The sequence below is a fragment of the Henckelia pumila genome, chromosome 3, assembly GCF_033568475.1.
Source record: "Henckelia pumila isolate YLH828 chromosome 3, ASM3356847v2, whole genome shotgun sequence".
In the NCBI taxonomy this organism is placed as follows: Eukaryota; Viridiplantae; Streptophyta; class Magnoliopsida; order Lamiales; family Gesneriaceae; genus Henckelia; species Henckelia pumila.
In genome coordinates this window covers 65,403,041-65,425,857 of record NC_133122.1, presented here as the reverse complement: position 1 = coordinate 65,425,857, position 22,817 = coordinate 65,403,041, and the positions used below count along the sequence as shown (strand labels likewise).

General features: G+C 32.3%; 1 protein-coding gene across 2 annotated transcripts; it reads right to left on the bottom strand.

Annotated features, from left to right (window-relative positions):
* Positions 1-242: 242 nt before the first annotated feature.
* Positions 243-4,834, bottom strand: LOC140887817 (interactor of constitutive active ROPs 3-like). 2 transcript variants are annotated; one of them, XM_073295311.1, is made up of 4 exons: positions 4,525-4,834; positions 3,388-3,587; positions 2,565-2,811; positions 243-2,089 (listed from the first exon to the last, which is right to left on the bottom strand). In XM_073295311.1, the coding sequence occupies exons 2-4, from the start codon at positions 3,405-3,407 to the stop codon at positions 473-475; spliced, it is 1,884 nt and encodes a 627-aa protein (XP_073151412.1). In that variant the 5' UTR covers positions 3,408-3,587; positions 4,525-4,834; the 3' UTR covers positions 243-472. The 2 variants fall into 2 exon arrangements, with proteins under 2 accessions (XP_073151412.1, XP_073151413.1); XM_073295312.1 differs by having other exon boundaries at positions 3,388-3,492.
* Positions 4,835-22,817: the final 17,983 nt, after the last annotated feature.

Here is a 22,817-nt window from a genome sequence, read left to right as displayed (position 1 = left end):
ATATAAATTAACTAAAATTATTCAATGAAACTCATTATTTATTAAAGTAAAATTTCTATTTCTCAATCCAATAATAGAAATATTTGCAACTCAATTAATTAAAAAAAAAAATAGGAAATGAACTGATGAGTGATGAAGTACCCGCTGGGGCTAAAATCATGGAAAGGTATAAAAATGTATTTTTCAAAAAAATAAAATAAAATAATTACACATTCATTTCCAAGCAAGAGAGCAAAAATCAGTCTGGAAATTATCGTGTTAGAAATAGTAGGGATAATATATTATGTTCTATCATATGGGAACCAAGGTTCTTCAGCCAATACCAGTTACAAAGTGTAAATAACTTGTGAGAGAAGGGGACAAGGGAAGATGAAACCATAGTCTATTTGTCTTGATTAAGATTCTAGTCGATACTGATAAGAAAGTGCACAATATCTCATGAAACAAGTTGGCCACAGTCAGCGAACAGATCCTATTTCTGCTGCTTCTTCCACAACCTTGTTATCATGTTTGCGTTTTTCTTCTTTAGTATCTCTTCATCGAGATCATCTGCGTAAGGTGATCCAAACTTTCCCATTCGAGGGCTGAAGTGGCTGTCCATTGATCCAGTTCTCTCCTTGATTTGGCCATTATTCCCCGTTGAAAGCATTGCTGCTGCTGCCTCTGCAGCCTTGCGCCATTGATCTGACTGCACTTTTAGCCTTCGTAGCTCGGTTTCCATCTCTGCATTAGTTGCTTGTGCTGCTTCCAGCTGCTCAGCCACTCGTGCTGCCTTCCTGTTACTCTTGTCGATTTCTTCTGTCATGTACCCGATTTTCGTTAGAGCTTCCCTTTCTGCCATCCCAGCAGCATCTACATCTGAAACAATCTCATCACTAACTTTACCATTGCCGATTTTCTTGATTTCATGCTTCAACTTCTCGTTCTCTTCTGATAATTTCTTCCACTCCATCTCTTCATTCATCAAAAGGGATTTCAAACTTTCTCTCTCTGCCTTTGATTTGTTGAGTTCTTGTTCCAGTTCATGTTCCCTCTGGCCCGACAATGTATTTTTCAGTTTTATCTCCAGTCCCTCGTTCTCCTCACAGATACCTTGCAATTCAGTCTCTTTATCCATCAGGTTGGCTTTCAACTCTTCAACTTCGTATCTAGATTTCCTTAGCTCCATCTCGAGCTCGGCTTCTCTCTGACTTGATGTCGACTTTATCTGCTCCGCCATTTCAGAAGTCTTTCTCATCTGTTCCGTGCTTCGAACTTGTTCTTCGCTGTATCTAGCCTCGGATGCTTCTAAAGCCGATTTTAATTGTTCCACTTCAACTTTCATAGATATAAGCTCTGTGTCAGTGGACTCTTCCCCTTTTCTCTCTTCCGTGTGAGAGTCTTTGCTGCTAATATCATCCTCAAGTTTCCTTACAAGCTCATCCAAATATTTAACACGAGCCCTTGATTCCTCCAGTTCAGAAGCTATGGTATCGTATGCTTCCATGTTTTTCAATCCATCCGATCTAAGTGTCTCCACCATCTTTTTTGCTGTTTCTAGTTGGGTCAGAGTTTCTCCCACGAGTTCTTGTGCCTGGGCCTCGGATTCTTTGCTGTCTCTTAACTGGTTCTTCATGTCTTCCACAAGTAAGAGAGCTTCCGCCAAGTTTTCTTTCACCACACAGAGATCACTTTGTGCTGATTCTGAATTTTTGGTCAATGTAGCTTCAGACTCCGTCAAATTTTCAAGCTCGACCTTAAGTTTTTCAATCTCATTCAAGGCCGAAGCTAACAAGGATAAATCATGGGAGTGCTGTCTCTGGATAGCCGCAAGTTGAGATTGAAATTCTTCATCATGCCCTTCAAACGCCTCCTGGAGCACTAATTTGTGAACTTCCTCGGAAGCTGACTGCTCAAGAAGTTGCTTCTGAGATTCTTCAAGCTTTGAAGACAGCGCTAAAAGCTTTTGGTTTGATTCCTCAGCATCTTTCCGGGCTTCTTTCTTTAATGCTTCTGTTGAGCATAACTGATCCTTGACAATTTTCAGATCATTCTCCAGCTTAGAAATCTGAGTCTCTAGATCGGAAACTTTACCAGGGCGGTGCTTGCTCTGAAGATTGAATGACGAAATTTTACTCGATAATTTGTGTAAACAAGACTAGGAATATGAAACTTTGCCAGAGATACGAACATAAACCATTACCATAGTATAATGCAAGCCAATATTGTTGTATACGACCACAACATATAATAGAATTGAGCTGAATACTACTCATTCTCGTATTCAAGTTGAGCTTGAATTTTAAAAAAGCTCCAAGCTCGAACATTCAAATTTTGAGCTTGATTCATTTGGTCCAAACTTAGTTATCAAGATCAATTAAGCGAAAACTCGAACTCAAAAAGCTCTGTGAAGAGCGGAATTAAAAAACCCACTAGTCAATTCAATTCATTCGTAAATTGCACCGTAAGTGAAATAAGAGACTATATAAATACTACAACCTATGTGAAGCAGCCCAAATACAATACTTAGTTCACAGACATAGACTTTAAAAAATTAAGGACAAGCATAAGAACATTTGTTTTACCTCAGATACTGGGCTTCTAAGTGACTTGCGCTCCAAATCTTTGGGGCTTCCCTCCTTCGGTGCTTTACTAGCTAAGTTGGAAGACGACGCGGTGTGGTCTGAATATCGTGGAATTGACTTGAGCTGGCGAACGACTCGAGGCGAAGTTTTTTGAGTTAATTCAGCTTGAGGGCTCGAGTTTTTCTGAGGCACCTCGGTTGAAGTAGAGCGAGGAGATGTCCTTACAGGCCCTCCAGAAGAATTCGTTCTGCACTCAAAAAACAATATTATGACACTTTGGAATGCAAAACGTTCTTACAGTTTCACAAGTTAACAATTCAGTGTTTTTGCTATTACGCATATCAAATCATCTGCTTGTTTGTTCAGTTATAGTGACGAAAGGCAATGACGAAAAAATGTAACTTGTATTGTGGAAGTGAATAGATGAATGAAAAGTTTAGGTATATTGAAATGGAGACAACAATCCCAGCTAGTGCAAGATATAAAACAAAAATACCCCAAAAAACTAACCATCACTATGCTTAATATAGCTTGTTAAAATGATTACGTAATTCACCAAATATTCTTGGAAAATAGAAACTAAAGCAGAAATTGCAGAACAAGGATTATCATAGGGTGAAGCGTTCCAGCCCCAAATTTTCCAAAAAACCATTACATTATGCATCACACTCATCATCCGTAGAAGCAAAATAAGTGGCCAAATCATCAAGAAATGAAAGTGGGAATTTTAAATAAAGTCAGTCTCATCACAAGACATGGCTCTAAAATGAAACTAACTGATGAATATGAACATTTTTTTAAAAAAGCTACACCAGAAAGTTACCTTGCTTTGGGAGTCTGCATATCTTTATCTTAATTACTCTCAGGCAAAAATGTGAAATGGAGTTGCAAAATAATATCTTCTTGAATGCTTCCTGCCCCACAAGACCTGCAAATTGCAGAAAATACCACAAGCTAAGGGGCAGATGTGGGGAATCCAATGAAATTTAATGCACGAGGAGCATCCGATGGATCATTTATGACCTACATTTCCATCAAAATTAATTACTCACCAAACTGGAATTCAGATTATAATATAAATAAATAAACATTATAATTTTAGTATCCAGCAAACTTTTAGTGTCTAATCAAACAGACTCTACAGTCCCTTTTTACTTGATCAATGTAACTTCAAAAAAATTTTATTTTCCATTTTTGAAAGACAACTTTAAGACAAGAATTCTTGGAGTGCTTGATATGTAATAATTATTGTACTCACAAGCATGGTCCATGGACCATTCTACTATTCTAGCCCCGTGATGTAAAGTGTTTCTAATTACCATCCAAGGGGCCACTTTACGCAACTTAAGAACATACATCCCATCAGGGATAAATGGTGCCTACTCCTGCTGAGAAGTTTGCATAAAATTTCGAAAAAAAAAAAGAAATTTATTGCAGAAGATTAAGCATCTGAAACGAATAAACAGAAATAGGAAGATGAGAAGAAGTAATAAAATGAAAACCAACAAAGAAAACATTGAGAAGTAGCTTGAAATGACCCATAAATGCAATTTTTGAATGCTCTTTACATACAGTTGACCTCACACATGAGATGCCAAAAAGAACACAAGGAATACAGAGGCAAGAACAGAAAAAGGGTAACCAAAAACAAAAAAAAAGATGGATCTTTGGGGATCAGAATTCCGGAGAATTGGAAAATATCAAGCAGTGACCCAACAAAAAATGAAGAAAGTTATCCAAACCACAAAAGGAGTCTCCAAATCTGCCTCTTTCTGCTCAATGAAGAGTTTTAACACAGTCACTAGCGAAACAATTTCCTAGAACCAAAGACAACGAAAAAACCACGGAGAAATAACACTCCTTCCTCGTACATTTGCCATTTTCAAGACATTGAGGAGTAAAACAAGAAGCAAAGCAAACAGAGAACAATCTGCACATATTTGGCTGCGATTTTTCTTACCCGGAAAACTTGAAAAGACACAGGCGGGCCTCACTGTTTCACTGGATACTACAAGCTTTTCAATCTTTCAAGGAAAATGGAGCAGCCATTGTTGATAAAAAAGGAGCTCCCTTTTCGAGGTCTTTGCGCTGTATCCGGTATTTCAAATTGTGTGGGGATAAGCGGAGACAAATAATCATGGGAATAATGGAGACTTGGCGTTTCACATGAGCCTGCATAGATGAAATTGGAGCTTTATTTTAGGATTAAATTTACTCAAGATTTTGAATTTTGATTCATGGGTCCGAAAGGAGAGACCCCACCCCCTGCAGGAATCTTGCAATTTGTCACATGGGCATGGGAGAAATTTTTGTTTTGCGGCCATTTTCAAATAATTGAAGCTCGTTTCTCTTTGTTTTTATGCTCATTTGTGTTAACGCATTTGCATGACAGGAAAACACCCCGAAGCTCAATTTTGTAACATTAATTATTATTATTATTATTATTATTATTATTATTATTATTATTATTAGAAATGATATGATATGAAATAGTCTCACGAATCTATATTCGTAAAATGAGTCAAAATTTATTTATATTTACAATAAAGAGTTGTATTTTTTACATAAAAGAATAATATAAATGACTCAATTAAAAAATTTGTTTCATAAAATTTTCAGCTAAGATTCTCTCACGAGATTTTTGTGTTATTATTATTATTTATTTCAAAAAAATTTATGTTTCATTATTGATATAGATTGAATCCATCAACTACGGAATGGATTTGTGATGCATTGCAGACCTACTCTTGCCATGAAGCAGGGCCGATCCTATTAGTTTTTTGGCCTGAGTCAACTTAAAAAAAAGGCCCCTATGAACACTCATAATACTTCATAACTATTTTCTTAAATTAAATCAACAAAATTAAATACAATATTTATCACAATACAATATTTCTATTATAACTAAACAATCATGCCAAACATATTGGAAATGGTCACTTAAACACAACTCGTCTAACATTTTTGGTAGCAAAAATACTAATCAAATCTGTATAATCAAGTTGTTCAATAACTTCATTTTCAATTGATAGCACAACCAACACATTCAATCTTTCTTGTGACATAGTCGATTCGAGAAATGTTTTGATAAGCTTCAACTTTGAAAAACTTCTTTCTGCACAAGATTTCTCAACTAATCTTGATAAATTATTTAAATAACTTAAAGTTGCAAGCCTCCAAAGCAGAAAATATTTTTCTCAGAGAAACAAAAGGCAAAAAAAAGCTCCGCAGTCCATCCTTCACGTAAAATTACAATGATTGAATGAGAAAGAATATGGGCCGATTGAATTGGAACTACAATTTATTTTAATATAATTGGGCATTTTCACAATTACAAAATTAATGGACTTGTATTTATCATATTATTACTACTATATACCTATATAAACCCAAAAAAAATGGGCCCTAAATAAATTTTAAATTTTGGGGCCGGAGTCCAATGACTCTTCAGCCTAATGGTGGAAGGACCGGTCCTGCCATGAAGCCAAGCCACTAACCTTTTTTGTTTTATATTTTGTAATCTGAATTTAGAGAGTGATAACTGATTCAAATATTAAAATTTAAAATTGGCTGAAATGTTTGAGTGAGATGCGTTGTTCATTAAAAAAAATATCTAATCATATTATAAGTTGGAATAATTTATTTTCTAAAAGTTGGTTCCTTTTTTTTCCCACCTTTTCTCAAGCAATACGAAAGACTTAGCACATTTGTACTAAAATATCAGAAGTGATTTGATTAAAGTATTGGAAATTTTGGACTTTTGAATGAAATTGAGGCATAACATCTACGAGAGTTGAAAAGAGTTGAAATCAAGTACTAAAGTTTCAATTTGAGCTCCACTTTTCACTTTATTAAAATAAGACTTGTTAAGAGCTCGGGCAAGTTGCCCCGTGGTTGAGCTCACCCCAATGTATCAATTGGCCCTTGTTCGATGCGGGGCCCCACCCCTTTAGACTAGGAATTTCAAAAAATAAATAAATAAAATAAGACTTGTTAAAAACTTATAAATTATTGAATGAAACCGGACGTGGAAACAAACTGAAATGGTTCGTTAGCATTTCAGTTGGATTGAAAAATATTAGATTCATATTTGAAATTATCCAATTTAAATCAAAATCGAATATATTTCAAATTATTTTAGTCAAATCCAAGCCCAAATTATTTTATTTGATAATTTGAACATTAGAGATGTCGATTTAGATGAGCCATATTTTGTTTGAAATAGTTGGGGAAAATCCCGGTTCAGTCATAAATGTTTGGACACATTCTCGATTCAATTCTAAATGTTTCAATGTTCCCGGTTTGGTCCCAAATGTTTTCAAAAATTTTTGGTTCAGTCCTAAATGTTTTTATGTTCCCGGTTTGGTCCCAAATGTTTTAAAAAGTTTCCAGTTCAGTCCTAAATATTTTACGTTCAAGATTTCGTCCTAAATATTTTCCAAAAGTTCTCGATTTGGTCCTTCCATCTACAAACAAAGCGTAATAAAAAAAACTTACAAACAAAAGACAAAGTTAAATAAAATAAAAGTTAATAATAATAATAATAATAATAATAATAATAATAAATTTTAAATGAAAATATAATATAATATAAATTATACAAAATAAAATTATAGAATAAAAAAATAATTGAACCGTGCAATCTTATAGTTAAAAACATTATCAATCACAAATAAATAAACAAATGTTTTAGCAAATAACTATTATTACTTATTTCACAAAATATTTAAAAATTTTAAAATAAATTTCAAGAGAAGAATATTTATGCTTAACAATTGAGAAAATATAATGAATTATTTGACCATCGTTAAAGTAGTGATATGAAATTAAGTTTTATTTAATAGTAAATTTTTCTCAAATACTAATTTTTTAAATTATAAAAAGAGTTTTAAAAAGATATATATCTTTTTTCAACCTCCAATTTTTTTTAAAATGTGCAACCATCATGAAGAGAATATAACAAAATTAATAAAAATGTGAAATAACATCATTAAATTTTAATTCCTCAAGTTTTGTTTATTTTATTTAAGTTTTTATTTTTTAGCATCATGAATTTAATATTTTTATTTTGAACATTGTGTAAAATTGATTTAAATTTGGGTAAAAACTCTAATAAATTTGTATTTTATTTACAACTTGTTTAATGTTAAATATATAATAAATAATATAAAACTCAATCATAAATTATATAACACTACGCGGTGTTAGTTTTAATACACAAGTAGATGAAATGATCAAACCGGGAACTTTTGAGAAATATTTGGCATGAAATAGGCAATGTAAAAATATTTAGGACTGAACCGGGAACTTTTGGGAAACATTTAGGACCAAACCGGGAACGTATAAACATTTAGGATTGAACCGGAAACATTTGAGAAATATTTAGGACCAAATCGGAAACGTCCAAATATTTAGAATTAAACCGAAAATGTGTCCAAACATTTAGGACTGAACTGGGATTTTGCCCGAAATAGTTATACTTAATGAGAAAAATTCCAACCGAAACTCGAATCAACCCTAAACTACAAGTCCGAACTTGAATCAGAACCGACCCAATCTAATTTTTTACTCAACATTATTCATATTAAAATAATTAAATAAATATTCCAAAACATATAATAATATAATATTTTAATTTAACCACCTGATAACAAAATATCATCTAAATACGATAACTATTATTGATTTAAAAAATTGTTTATGATTGTTTAAAAAATAATTCAGATATTTCAGTAAAATAAATAGATATCATATGATGAAAAATTTATGATATCAATAAAATATATATATCTGCATATTATAAAGCGCGAATAAGTGAAAACGGGCTAGTTTCTTGCCCGTTGCAGGTAAAAAGAAGGCCACGCGTCCATGGGCTGCTCTATCCACCGCAGCAAACGAGATCTCGTAGACAATTCTATAGGACATCTAAGGCGAAGAAAACCATTTCCACGAACCCTAGAATCTCCTTACTTTCAAGAAATAGGCATCAAATCCATATTGATATCCATCGCCCCAGGCTCGGAACCGATTGAAGTTGATGTATAATTCTTGTTGTTGTGAGCGAGGAGTGGCAAGTTTGGAGGGATAGAGGAATTCTGGTATATGCTGGATGGTGTCACACTTACGATGGATGTGACGGGGTTCCAAGTTAGAGAAGGCTTTGGGCGATCAGTTTTCCGAGGGAGAGCGATATTTCGGGTTGGAGAATTTCGGCAGCACTTGCTATTGCAACAGCGTACTTCAGGTGGACTTTGTTGTGGCGTTCGTTTCTTGTTTATTATTATTTTAATTTCTCGATTATGAGTTTAGGGATGTGGGTTTTGGATTTTGGTTTGTTTTCCTTGGTCATTTCGATTTTTGTGGTCAAGTCAAACGGAAAAGCTAGGAGGTTTTGATTGGGCAATTGGTTATGTATAGGGAAAACTTGATTTTAAGTTTATATCGCTCTGTTGATCCTGGTCATCCACTCATTACTTCCTCTTTCGTTCTTCTTCGATTCTTCTTGTTTCTTGCACTTTGGTTGACTGCTTGTGATATCTTCGAATTCGATTTTCCTTCGACTTGGTTGGTTCGTTTGTTTTTGTTTTTGTTTCTGTTTCTTCTTGTTCTCTTATTCTTGTTTGGGTTTTCTGATTTAATGATTGGCTTTGCTTCCGTTTAACTGTTAACCTAGATACTTGCACTTTGTTTAGCTGCTTGCGATATCTTCGAAATCGATTTCTCTTCGACTAGATTGGTTCTTTTCTTTTTGCTTCTGTTTCTTCTTGTTCTCTTATTATTTTTTGGGCTTTCTGATGTATTGATTTTCTTGGCTTACATGTAACTGTAAACTGAGATAATCTCGAAATATATTTCAATCCTTCTTTGCGGCCTCCTCTCGGCTCTTTCAGTTGAAATAGGTACAATGTGTCTGTTTTATGGGCTCTTTTGTATTATATGATTTCTGTTTTCATAGTTACTGATGGTTGTCAAGAGGTAGAAACGATTAGATGTTGTCATAATATGAATAAAAATAACGTGATCCGAGTGTTGCCTTGTTTATAAGTATAATAACTGCAAAGGTTGGTAAGTTGATCGAATTTGGCAGGAATACAGCACTTCATGCATTTTAACTTTATTGCTTCTCTGAGTGTTAGAATACTTTGTTTGTTCAGAGCTCTTAGTATCCCTGCTTGTGATGTGAATATATTAAATTTTGGCCTCTCGTTTAACTAATTGAGACGTGGTGTTCTTTTTTGGTAACTTGCGTAAGGTCTTTTTAGACAAAACTATAGTCATATGGGTTTGAGGTTCATAACTTTTTTGTGATAGGTGTTTCTTGTATCAATTTTTTCCTTGAAAGAATCTTAAATTTCTGAAACTGAACAAGGTTTGGCACTATTAATTTTAAGAGTGATTGATTTCAAAAGGAAACCATGACCTCAAGTCTCTGAAAGTGCCAAAAGCCTTGTTAGGCATATGCAGGAGCCAAATCCTAAAAAGCTTCTGACTGCCCAACAAGTACTTGGTTCGTTAGTTTTATCTTTTGTAGTTTTGTTTATGTCATTTATTATAATTTCGGAACTATTTTGTAGGTCATTTATTATGGACGTTATTACCTGAACAGAGCAATAGGCTGGAATTTTGAAATTTTGAAACAAATAAGAAAAACATATATATATATATGTAAAATGTGCCTATAACTAACCCCATGATAAGAATAAAATCACAATCTATTGTTTATGTATATATTAGAAATAGTCGTTTTTCTTATATTGGAAATATTCGGTTCTCTCCCTTGGTGTTATTTGGTTGAAGCATCATTTTTATCTACTCTTTTCGGACACTGACAATTTAAATGTATGTAAGCTTAACTATGCATTCATTTTGCATTCAGTAAGGCTATGTTCCTAGCTATATTATTGTGTAAAAGAATAGCTAGAACGAAAACCTCACCCATTTCTTGAAAGAAAGTTAGGCGGCATGTTTGTAAAATGTAGTTCCCTAGATGATACATTTAAATTATTTGATGATGATTGAGGGTGATGCATTTCCTGATAATTTATTGTTTCCAAAATTTTACAGGCATGTCGAAATTATGGGATGTCGAGACAGGGAGACTGATATGTGCTACGACAATTACACTTACGATGAGTAGAGACCTGCGAATAAATAATTCTAATTATAGTTGTCTATGTGTAATATAGATGATTGTGCTGTGCTAACTGCTAAGAAGTGATCTCCGGTCAAATGGAATGGCTACAAAGACTTTAAGAGAGTGTTTGCAATATATTGTGCTTTTGTAGAAGTGATTAATTTATATATTATAAAAAAATTAAGATAAATCAAAAGTTGGTAATGTTTGAAAACAAATGTGAAAATCTAAAAAACAAAGTTGGGTAGTGTTTGATAAATAAGTGATTAGAGTGATTTTAATCATGATCTTTTTATTAGAATCATTTTTTGGAGAATCATGATCATCACATGACTAGCTTTTGGATTTCAATTAATTTAAGTATAAGTTAAAACATAATTTAGGTTTAAAAAATACACAAAAATGATTTTTTTAATCCAAAAATTAATAATAATTTTTTTTAGTGATTGCAAGCACTCTTTAAATAAGATTCAAATTCTCGCTTCTGTACCTTTATAGTAACTATGAATGGCTTCTCGTTTTAGTTTTTTTCAATCGAGTTACGACAACTGCATCACTTACCTTCAATTTGTGGAGTTGTAAGCTTTAAATAAGGCTTTTTCGAGGTAACAATTGTTTTATCCACTGTCCTGGTTTGTGTATTGATCTTGCACCCATACAAAAGAGAGGACCAGAGAAATTGGTTTAGCATTCTTGATTTGTAGTTAATGAGGCTTTCATTTACACTTTGCTAGCGCAATAAATGAATCTTTATCATTTATGGATTGGAAATGTTCTCTACTACTAGCAAAAAAAACCTGCAATGCATGTTGATACAAATTAAAAATATTATGAATTAAAAATATATATTGTTAAAAATTCAATTTCTGAAACTTGTGTTATTGAAAAACAATCAATACAAAATATAGATAGATATATTAATTGATCTTTGATTCTCTCCTTATTATGTACTGTATATCTGGGTGAACACCTCAAGAATTGAGGTCACCATACCTAGTTTATATATAATAAAAATATATCGAGTGCGTTCATCTTAATGATTTAATTAACGGCCCCGATACTATATTTAGCGCATTCAAACTTAGCTCAACCCAACTTTTTTTAGGTATAACTACTGGATCTTATCCAAATGTCAACCCAAAATTCAAATTTAATATTTTATATTTGTATTAAATATTAATACATGAACTTGCATTGTCAATCAATAATTAGAATAATTTGCAAATATGATCGAATTGGAGCAAAAAAATAAAAAAAATTTATTTGAGCTTGAATTCAAGCATTAGGTTTCCTTGATATTCATTCAGATCAAAATGATTTGTTTGTTCACACCTTGAACTAAAAGAATTCCTCATTTTTGCATAAAATTCATACTATTATGCCGAGTTTGATCAAACCCAATTTGACAATTTAAATTAAGCTCTATTATCTTCGGTGAATTTCTGCTGATCGGTGCGCAGATTCTGATGATAAAATTTCTGGTTCCTTCATTTGAATTTTTTTTCCAATGATTGTAGAAAAAAAAAAACCGATTGATTTTAACCACAAAAAAAAGGCAAAAAATAAAATCAAAAATTTGTTGTTAAAGAAAAGCCAAAAGAGTAGTGGTGGAATGTATCATCTCCACTAATTTGAAACCCCATGGAGAGAAGAAGAGGTATCCAAACAGACTGGAGATGATAGATTTCATTTCTGTCCATTAGCATTCAAAACAGCTCATTGCCCCAACAAAGAACTCGTCTGCTTTGCCAAGATGGACATCTCTGAGATTTTATATTAACTAAGAAATCATTTATTTACAGATCTATCTATTTTTTGCCCTCAGGCTACGCTTTTATAGGTGGGGGAAACGAAGAAGATGAGCAGCAGCCGCAGCTGCCTGCAATACGAGTGGAGGGATCAAAGTGAAGCCCTAGAGAACCATTTTATCTCATTCTTTTGGGCCTAAGCCCATCTCATTTCCAATTGCCGATTACATTCTTAATGGGCTGGGTTTTTGCCCATAAAAATGGCCGAATATGAAAAAGGAATGTCTATAGTTTTATGTACAGTGTCTATTTAATTCCAAAATGGCAAACTCGTAAATTTATTTCACTTTCATTCAAATTAATTATTTTGCAAGATGTTACAAAATACCGTAATTAATGAGGAAAATTCACCTGTGACGATTCCTGTAACATTTCCTGTTACATTGATAGTTTATTCTACTTGTTACATTTCAATTGGTATGACAGTTTTTTAAACATGTAAATTCTCACACGTGTCAATCAATGATTGGTGTAACAGTTTGTACAGAAGATTTTTTTCCATAATTAAACCAACATCTGACGAACAGTATTGTACTTGAGATTTTTTTGGTTTAAATCTAATTTTTTGAAAATAGCCTCCCTTAAAATTAATTATGAATTTTATCAATTAAAACTACAAAATATAAAATGAAACCTACAAATTTTAGGGATCATTATTTGTATATAGTACTCAAAAATATTAGAACATTCAAAATATTAATGTGATTTTAAATCTAAAAGTGTCTTTATATATCTATGTATAATAATAGAACTGATTTTTGTTTGCCCTCCTTTAATCTTGAATCTTGAAACAAATGACTTCATCAAATTTTGCTCTAGTCCAGCCACGCTGATGAAATACATGGCACACCCAATGTACCAATACCATTGTGTTGTGTCGATCTTGTGTTTTTATACAATTATTATTGTTCTTTTAGTTATTTTGTCACAGGGGATTAAATATGTTACTTATCTATAAGTTATATATTTATTAAAATAGAATTTATTTATGGTATTTTAAAAAATAAATAGATATTGTTTTTCGAAATTGAGAGGGCGCGTAAGTTTATAAGTATTCAGTATTCGTTCCTGCCAAAAAAAATGTTGGACGAGCAAAAATATTAAGCTTTACTTGTAATATATGTTTACTTACTATACAAAAATTCATATAAAACAGTTTATTTTTTTAATGAAATATAGACGTGGATCGACCCGTAACAAAACAGACTAATTAATTACGCACGCTAGTAGTCGATTGTTTGTGTCAAGTAAGCACTAAATTTTATGCGTTGACTAAAATAATATTTAAATGAACCTTCTAATTGATAAATTATATTTAATTTTTTTTAAATACTTACACCAATCTGTTTATAAGAGATTGGACTAAAAGTCTATTTACTAATCTTAACTATGTTTGGTAACTAGGATTAGAGTAGGATAAGTGTTTAATACTATGTTTGTCTCGTTTTTATCGCTATTGGTGAATATCTCCGGGCCCGGCATTAAGTCACTATTGTTGGACTAAATAAATTATTACAATCCATCTTCCGACCCAAGTATTAAATACTGTTTCATGCACATTGTCATGGATTACCACCGTTCTGACATTTTTACCCTTTACCTAACGTCAATTTTCACCCCTTGCCTGCTTTAAGAAATCAAGTGTGAGTTCGACAACTCACTTCGCCACAGCCTCCTTCAAGGTATGAAATAGATTTCCTCCATCAGATCTCGGTCGGCAACTAACGATGTTGAACTCGCACACCTGAAAGAAGAAATTATGGACATCCACCAATAAAGTTCTCTATTCTTGTCGCTTGATCACAGTAATCTGACGTTGTTGAGTGTTTTTTGTGTTTCAATGTTTATATCTCTCTTATCGATGCCATCGTTTTTGTTCCCTTCTCTCTATTTGATTCTTTCTTCTCCACCCTGTAAATGATCTTCAACCACCGATCCATTCAATTTTTTTTCATTGGTTCTGTCATCTTTGGTTGAAACCAGGTCTGGATTTTTGGGCTCTGATCTTCTTTTTTTTTTTTTCTTGACAAGCAAGTAGGAGAAAAATTTCGTGATCACCAAACTTGAGGAACGAAAGATTCAATTTTTAAGTGTGAGCAAAAATCTCGAGATGTTTCTTTAGCTTTTGGTGGAAACAATGTACACTCAATTATTATAGAGTTGGTGAAGGTGGTTAGAGGGTATTTTAGTCAACAAAATTTGTTCGGTAAAGTAATTCATACTTGAAAAAATGAGCCAAACATACACACATGAATTGGTAATACGTATTTATCCATACATATCATTCCTTTATACATTACCTTCAATAATCCCATCACATTTTACCAAGCGTTTAAAGCCAATGTACGAGTAAATTGGTGTGATTGGTCAACTTAAGGTTCCCCGAATACACAACGAGGCGAGGAGACGTGGCTTTGTGCGGCTCTACTTAGCAGCGTCACTTTGACTACTAGTAATTAACTTATAATATATATATATATATATATATATATATATATATATATATATATATATATATATATAGTTTTGCTATGTTGTTCAGCTACCGTGTCCAATCAATATGCTCATCATGAGATGCCACTCAACTATTGAATTGTGCATCCAATAGTTGAGTGTCACCTCATGGTGGCAAACTGACACATTGGTTGGACACGATAGGTGGGCAGCATATCAAAATTATATATATATATATATATAGAGTTTTGTTATGTTGTCCACCTACCATGTCCATCTAATTTGCCCACCACTAATTAATCGATGCACAATTAATCACATCTAATAGTTGAGTGTCACCTCATGGTAGACACATTGAATGAACACAGTGGATAGACAACATAACAAAATTGTATATATATATATATATAATTTTATATATATTTGATTAATTATTTTATAATTATTTTATTTTTCCTATTCATTTATTTATTGCTTGCACTACCCTCCTTGATTTTGATAACTCATTTATGTTTTGTTATGTTTTTTTAAAAAAAATCTAATTAATTTAAAGGAATTAATGGAACCTTCATAGTGGCTATTTTTGAATACATCAATTGAAATTGGAGGCAGCTTCCTTCTAATAGTTGGAAATTTAAATTTTTGTTTTATATTATTAGAAGAAATATGATTCATGTGGTAATTATATTTTTTTAACAATTAATGGGAATATTCTTGACTTGAGCTTGAAATTTCATTATTATTATTATTATTATTATTATTATTATTTGTAATGATTATGATTACAGAGATTATGAATCTTGGCTTTCATGGCTTGACTCAATTACGAAAATTTAGATTACCGGATTAGCATAAGTATGAACCATTTTTAGAATCACTATGTAATTAATCAATAAGTCATTTATAAAACAGAATAATAAAATAAAAAATAATGGAATACATTCAATCGAACCATATCAAAATGATTCATGATCCGTTTTCAGGCAACTCAAACCATACCGGAGCGGTCCGATAAGCGTTCTTACGTTCAATGTGAACCCTAAAAAAAGCAACATTTCATAAGTATTCTTTGTGATGCAATAAGGGACCATGTGTCACGCTATTGGCGGACAAAAAGATTTTTTTTCCCTTTTAAATAACAAAAAGATTTTTTCCAAGGAAAGCATGTGAAGAAAATATAGAATGGGACGAATTAAATTCTAACATGAACCCTCCCAAAATATAATCTTTAAGTAGAGAAGAGCTCTTTCAAAAAGAAAAACAAAAAACAAAAAATCAATCCCACTTTCGATCTCTATAATATTATTGTTTTGTGAAAAAAAATTAATATTCATATCTATATTATGCGATTATCATATATTATCATTATTTTTATAACGTGAGAATTTGCATCTACGAGCTACCTACTCAATTAATTTCATTTTCCTTGCGGTTTGACTGTTTGGTTCTATGAATATAATACAAACAGCTTCCCAAAATAATTAAATTTACATATTTAGAGGTGTATACATACACAATACGAAATTTGCTGCAATTTTTCCAACTCCCAAATAGCTTACGAGTTTCTTTTGAATATTTTTACGAATGGAGGAAGAATTTAGTTAGATGCTGCATTGAAAATTTTGACCATTCCATTTTTTTAAATATATATATATATATATATATATATGTTACACGCAATTAATTATAGTAAATTCATTATACATCGCAGCACACAAAAGCATGCATGCAGCTTCAAAGGAGTTCGTGTTATTTCCAATTAATATTTTTATGTTACCAAACAATAATTGTATAATCTATTCATGACACCATATAAGTCTTAGTACTATCAATTATTTAAATATTAATATAACTATAAAAAACGGTTCAATTTAAAAACATTTTTTAAAAAAAATTTATGTTATCATATTCAATTCGAATAACATAATTTATATGTCATGAATATTATTTCAACCAATATAGGACATATCTAAAATCTGTTATAAATTATAATTGACATCAAAGTAGAAGGAGATAAATTATAAAATATATAATTGCAAATAGTGTAAATACATTTGACTTTATTCGTTTTTCAATTGGTTTAAAAGATCGTGACATAGTTTCAAAAAAAAAGATCGTGACATAAATACATAATTAAAAATTTATTGATTTAAAAACAGTGACATCAAATGTTGTTTCCAAGTTATAATACATGTATTAATATTTTTCTGAAGAAAAATTAAAATAAAATTATGGTCTAAAAACAAATTATGGTCTATCCAAAATTTGAGAAGGACTCCATCAAAATTAAATAAAATATGAGAACGACAATTAAATTAGACCACCTTATAGTGGTATTATATAAGGTGGGAGGAATGTGGGATATAGAAAGCTACCGTCATTTTTTATTATTTATATAAATCAATTAGCCACGGGGCTGCTCATGCTCTAGCAAAGGAATCCCGGTTTTTTGCTAATCCTAGTACTTGGTCGAGTCCACCAAGTCACATTGGTGATATTGTAGTTCGAGATGCTTTATTTGCGCAATAAAATATTTTAGTTGGTTTATTTAAAAAAAAAAAAAAGAAGAAAGAAAGCTACTGGTTCTGTAAAGATATAAATACAATGAATTTATTTTAAAAAAATAAAATAAATACAATGAATTATATAATTTCACACACGAAAACGAAACGGGTCCATTCTAACGCGCTTTTCGGAATAAGCAATATGCCATCTCTTTGTTATTTGGACGTTTTATACTTTTATTTATTTATTTATTATTATCTTATATCAAAATTTAGTTTTAAATCTCTTATTATTTTTTTTATTTTTATTTTTACCGTTGACTTCATAGACTCCGAAGTCCGAACCTTATATATGACCCCATAATTTACCATTTTGAAATATCACTATACGATTGGGTGTAATCACAAAATCAGAAACTGAAAGTTGTGAGTTTTAAAATGATCTCTGGATGGTACACCAAAAAGTTATTTTCGCACATAAATAACATAACAAAAAAAATAAAAATCAACTGTGAATATATATATATATATATATTTATCTAGCCAAAATCCTGAAAATAGTTACGGGAAAAAAATTTAAATTCCATCAATTTTACGGTTAATGAGATCTTATACTAAAAATAATCCTCCAATGGTTCGTATTTTTACAAATAAGCATAAATAATGATATATTGTTGACACGATAAATAACGAGACATTAAATCTGTCATTACAAAAATAAACATATGTTAAGTTGATCTCAACCCCAATTTCTGGCTTTCTTCACTCAACCTTATTTAACTGCTCATCCGTTGTCAATATATACCTCTGCTTCACCCCGACACCACAGCTTCATCTTCCTTCACTTCTCACACAGGCCCCGCCGCCTCTTCCAATATTTCTCAATCCATGGCAAGTAACGATCCTCCAAGAAAACACATGATCACCGCCACCTTTCCTCCAAGACGAGGCCGCCTCAAGGCTCAAATTTTCGATAGCCTCGCCGCAGATATTTCCTCTCTTGCTTCAAGAACTGGGAAGCTGGCCTTCTCCAGATTCAAACGCACCAGCGCCTCCATATCCGCCACCTCAAGTCCGCCTCCGAGCGCATACGCTTCAGACGGTGACCCTGATCAGGCCTGAAGCCGTCGTAATATCCAACTCAAACATTGTATCAGTCTGTAAATAAATAATTAAAGAGGGGACTAAAGATCTTTAGTTAACAGTTATGAATGATGGTCAGAGCTTTTTATCTTTCACTTTTGGCTAGCTCCTTTGTCTTGTGTGAATTGATTTGTGTTGTAACATGATAATATATAAATGTTTTTAGTATTCCCCTATTGTTTCTCCGACACTTTTTAAGTGGAATCGATGGTTTGATTCGATGGCCGTACTTTATGTTAGGATCTAATTTTTCGGTAAAATTTCATCGTAACATATGGGTAATACCCTAATAATAGATTTAATGTCTCATTATTTGTTACGTTAGCAATATATAATTTATTACGCCTATATAAAAAAAAAACCGTTGAATACATGGTTTGAATATTATCCATATGCTAGGATCTCATCTACCTAATTTTCCAAAAAAGTTTGTGTGTTGGTTAGTGGTTAAGCGTGATTGATCTTGTGATTGATCTGATGTTAGTCTTGTATATTAATATAAAATTGTGTGTTTGGTGATTCTATGCTAGAAAAACATGGAATCTTCCATGGTCTCCGACACCAAAGGGCGAGCATATCACTTTGATTGTCAATTTTATGATTTAATGATTTATTTTTTAACATTAATTTTGATTATGTGTTAAAATATAGATTATTAGATTCATGATTTAGAAATTATCTTAAAAGTAAGATCTTATTAACTTGAAAAAAATATGCATATCCGTTGCTAATTGGTATGAGACAACGGATTTGTCGACGTCTCATTCGGGCACTGCCGAGAGAGAACCAACACTTTTTTCTGTTTTGCTGTGAAAAAAAAAGGTCATTGCATTTAACGGTTTTGTCTAATGCTAATTCATTCAGACATTGTTCGAATGGAGATCCAACGACTTTTTTTTTTCCAATTCAGATGATAACATAAATATCTCAAATACAAAACAGAAAAAAAAAATTGTCGGTTGGATGTATCATGTATGTACTAGCATAGACTTTTGCGGATTTAACATAACTGAGACAAACATAGTTTTTTGAGACGTGTCTATCCAAAGCCTATCTACCACAGGCGGATGTAGAATAGCATTTGTTGTGTTTTGGAATACTCATCTTTATTACACCGATGTGACATATATATATATATACATATTTTTTAATTCAATGAGAGTGTATCTCACGCAATTGGTAGTATTTGAACCCAAATTAAAATCACCAAGATCTTAAAAGATTTTCCGTTTGTAAGAAAACATATCTAACGTAACGGTTATCGATCGCAAGTGGGCAACGCAACCACATTTTATATGTACCGAAAATATTCACAAATATATGGAAAGTTATACTATTTGACTCCACCTATATAAATTATATGAATATGGAAGTGAGGGCCATGAGTAGTGTTGAATAAAGTTCGACTTGCAGCAACTCTCTTGTAGTGTATTTGGCAGAATAGAAACGAAGTGGTTTTGGAAAGTTAAGTGTAAGCAAGCTCCTGAGATTTACCGGTCAGCTCTTCTTCTTCTTCTTCATTCTCAATGGCTATCGGCAAAACCAGTATATGCCCATCAACAATATTGTTCTTTACATGTTCATAATTGAACTTGGCAAAAACCTCCGGGCAAATGTTTTGAAGTGTAACGTTGATGCGGCTGTTTTCGAAAGTTCATCTCACTTTGATTATGGATGCATTTTATCATGGCATAGTGATTGCATCGATTTATGAAATCTTGTCTGGACAATTCAACCCAATTGCTGGAGCTTTGAGTATCAGAGAAGCGGTATAAGTTGGTTAAAAAACTTGAGCTTATCACAAGTCATTGTTGAATTCGATGCCCTCTTAGTAATTCAATTGTCGAACAATTCGGAATCATATTTATCGTGTTTAAGTTTAATTGTTGAAGATTGTAAAACCCTTGCTAGGGATATACCATGTTGTAAGTTTGTTTTTGTGTATAGATCAGCCTGATTACATACTCTGTTAGGGAAGCTGTTTTTGTGCCTGATCTGGAAAGCCTTCTCCTAAGTTTATTTTCAGTGAAAATATTCTGGATATGGTTTAATAATATTGCTTTGTTATTAATTTTAAAAAAAATTCGAATCCACCTAACTAGCTATATTATCGAACATTAGGTGAGGATTTATTTCATATACGTGATTTTTATGATTGTTGCTATCAATGGGAAATGGATTTTTGATACATTCTTATTGTCTATACTACATCGCATTAATTGACATTTAATATTCTTAAAAGATTATATATTATTAATTTTTAATATATCTTGACAAGTACGTGAGCATAGGGGGCATGCATATTTCACTTTGGTTAAGCAATTAATTCATTGTAAGGTGATTTGATTTTAAATAAATAAATATTAAGCATTTCGCAACCATATTTTACACGTAATATCAAGATTTCATTCATGTGTGATAGAGTGAATATTCATAGATCCTAGCCTTGATAGATGAGAGGTAGAAAATGGCCTAGCTTCTGATCAACAAGTCATGATCTGACTCTCCGTAAAGATTGTTTACATGCTTTTTCTAATGTAGCAATTAGCATAAGAACCAATTGTTGGACCTTTTTTTGGCTATATATGGTGGGAACATGGTAGACTTATCATTTCAATAATCTTATTTTCCATAACTTTCAACACTTGTTTAATTATCGTATAATACAGGTTTGAGGAAGCTTCCTTGTCAAATCAATATATATAGTTTTGATCCCACGCACCATAGTGTGGGGTTCTACGTGCATCTGTGCCCAAAACAACTTCGATTGTCTTGAAATTTTTACGATAGGATCGTCTCGAAAATGCAAATTCATCGATATATCATATGATAAAAAGTTCAACCTCAGTGTTCGGAAATAGGAAGATGACCGAAAATTGCATATTTCACCTAATTTTCGGTCATTTTCTCATTTCCAACTATCGAGATTGAAATTTGTATCCTATGATATATCGATGGATTGACATTTTAGAGACGATCCTACCGTGAAAATTTCTAGGGTGCGTGGGGTTTCACGTGCACCTTGCCCAAAACAACTTCGATTGTCTTGAAATTTTTACGGTAGGATCGTCTCTAAAATGTCAATCCATCGATATATCATATGATAAAAAGTTCAACATCAGTGTTCGAAAATAGGAAAATGACCTAAAATTGCATATTTCACCTAATTTTTGGTCATTTTCCCATTTCCGACTATCGAGATTGAAATTTGTATCATATGATATATCGTTGGATTTGATTTTCAAGACGACTCTACCGTGAAAATTTCAAGATAATCGAAGTTGTTTTGGGCACGGGTGCACGTGAAACCCCACACAACCTAGGGTGCGTGAGATCAAAAATCTATATATATATATATTGAGGAAGTTTCCTTGTCAAATCAGTATATATATATATATTAACGTGTGTCGATTGCCATTTTTATAAAATCAACGTTTATGAAAGCTGGAAGTTCCATTTATATATGGTTTTAGTGATTTTTTTTTATTTATTGCTTAGCAATGCATTTTGAAAAAGTGATACGTACATTTATCCTCGTGACTCACTCAATTCCGACTTGAATATGACAATCCCAGGTACCTGGAAATTGTTGAGGTGGATAAATATTTTCAGCCTGTAAAATAATATTAGATAGTAGAAAATATATATATAGAAACAGATAAAAACAAGACAACGAAAAGGATGGTTGTGTATTAAAAAATTTAATAGAAATACTTAATTTGGAGGTTTAAAACTTGAAACCGTCAATTCGCTTTTATTTAATTTATCCATTCATAAAATAAATTATCTATTACGTACGGATTCATTTGCTTCTAAGTTGGATAAATAAATATAAATATAAACTTCACACTATTAATTTAAATTTATGAGAACATCAATCTGACTCATACGTAGTATGTACAACTTGGTATGAAGGGTTTTTATTAAATGTAATTTAAAAAAACATTTTAATTGCACAAATAATGTATGGTGGGGCCTTTTGCAGTAATACTGCAAAAGGCTCCTGCCAATAGCGGACCCTGCATTAAAATTGCAGGGTCCGTTGTGAAAGATAGCGGACGCTGCCAAAGCAGCGTCTGCTTTGTAATTTTGCATCACGGGCGTTTTGGCCCGTGATGCAAAATTATTGTGATTGTGCTATTAAATATGTATGCTGCGAATTTGAGATCATCAGATGCTTTCTCATTTTTATTTTGCAGGAGACCGAAGC

What these genes read in the sequence shown, in the direction of transcription:
- LOC140887817 (XM_073295311.1), bottom strand. Translation starts at nt 3,407, where the DNA reads ATGCAGACTCCCAAAGCAAG. An exon ending in ATGCAGACTCCCAAAGCAAG is followed by an intron (nt 2,812 to 3,387) that starts GTAACTTTCTGG and finishes TTTTGAGTGCAG; the next exon opens with AACGAATTCTTCTGGAGGGC. An exon ending in TTAGAAGCCCAGTATCTGAG is followed by an intron (nt 2,090 to 2,564) that starts GTAAAACAAATG and finishes TTCAATCTTCAG; the next exon opens with AGCAAGCACCGCCCTGGTAA.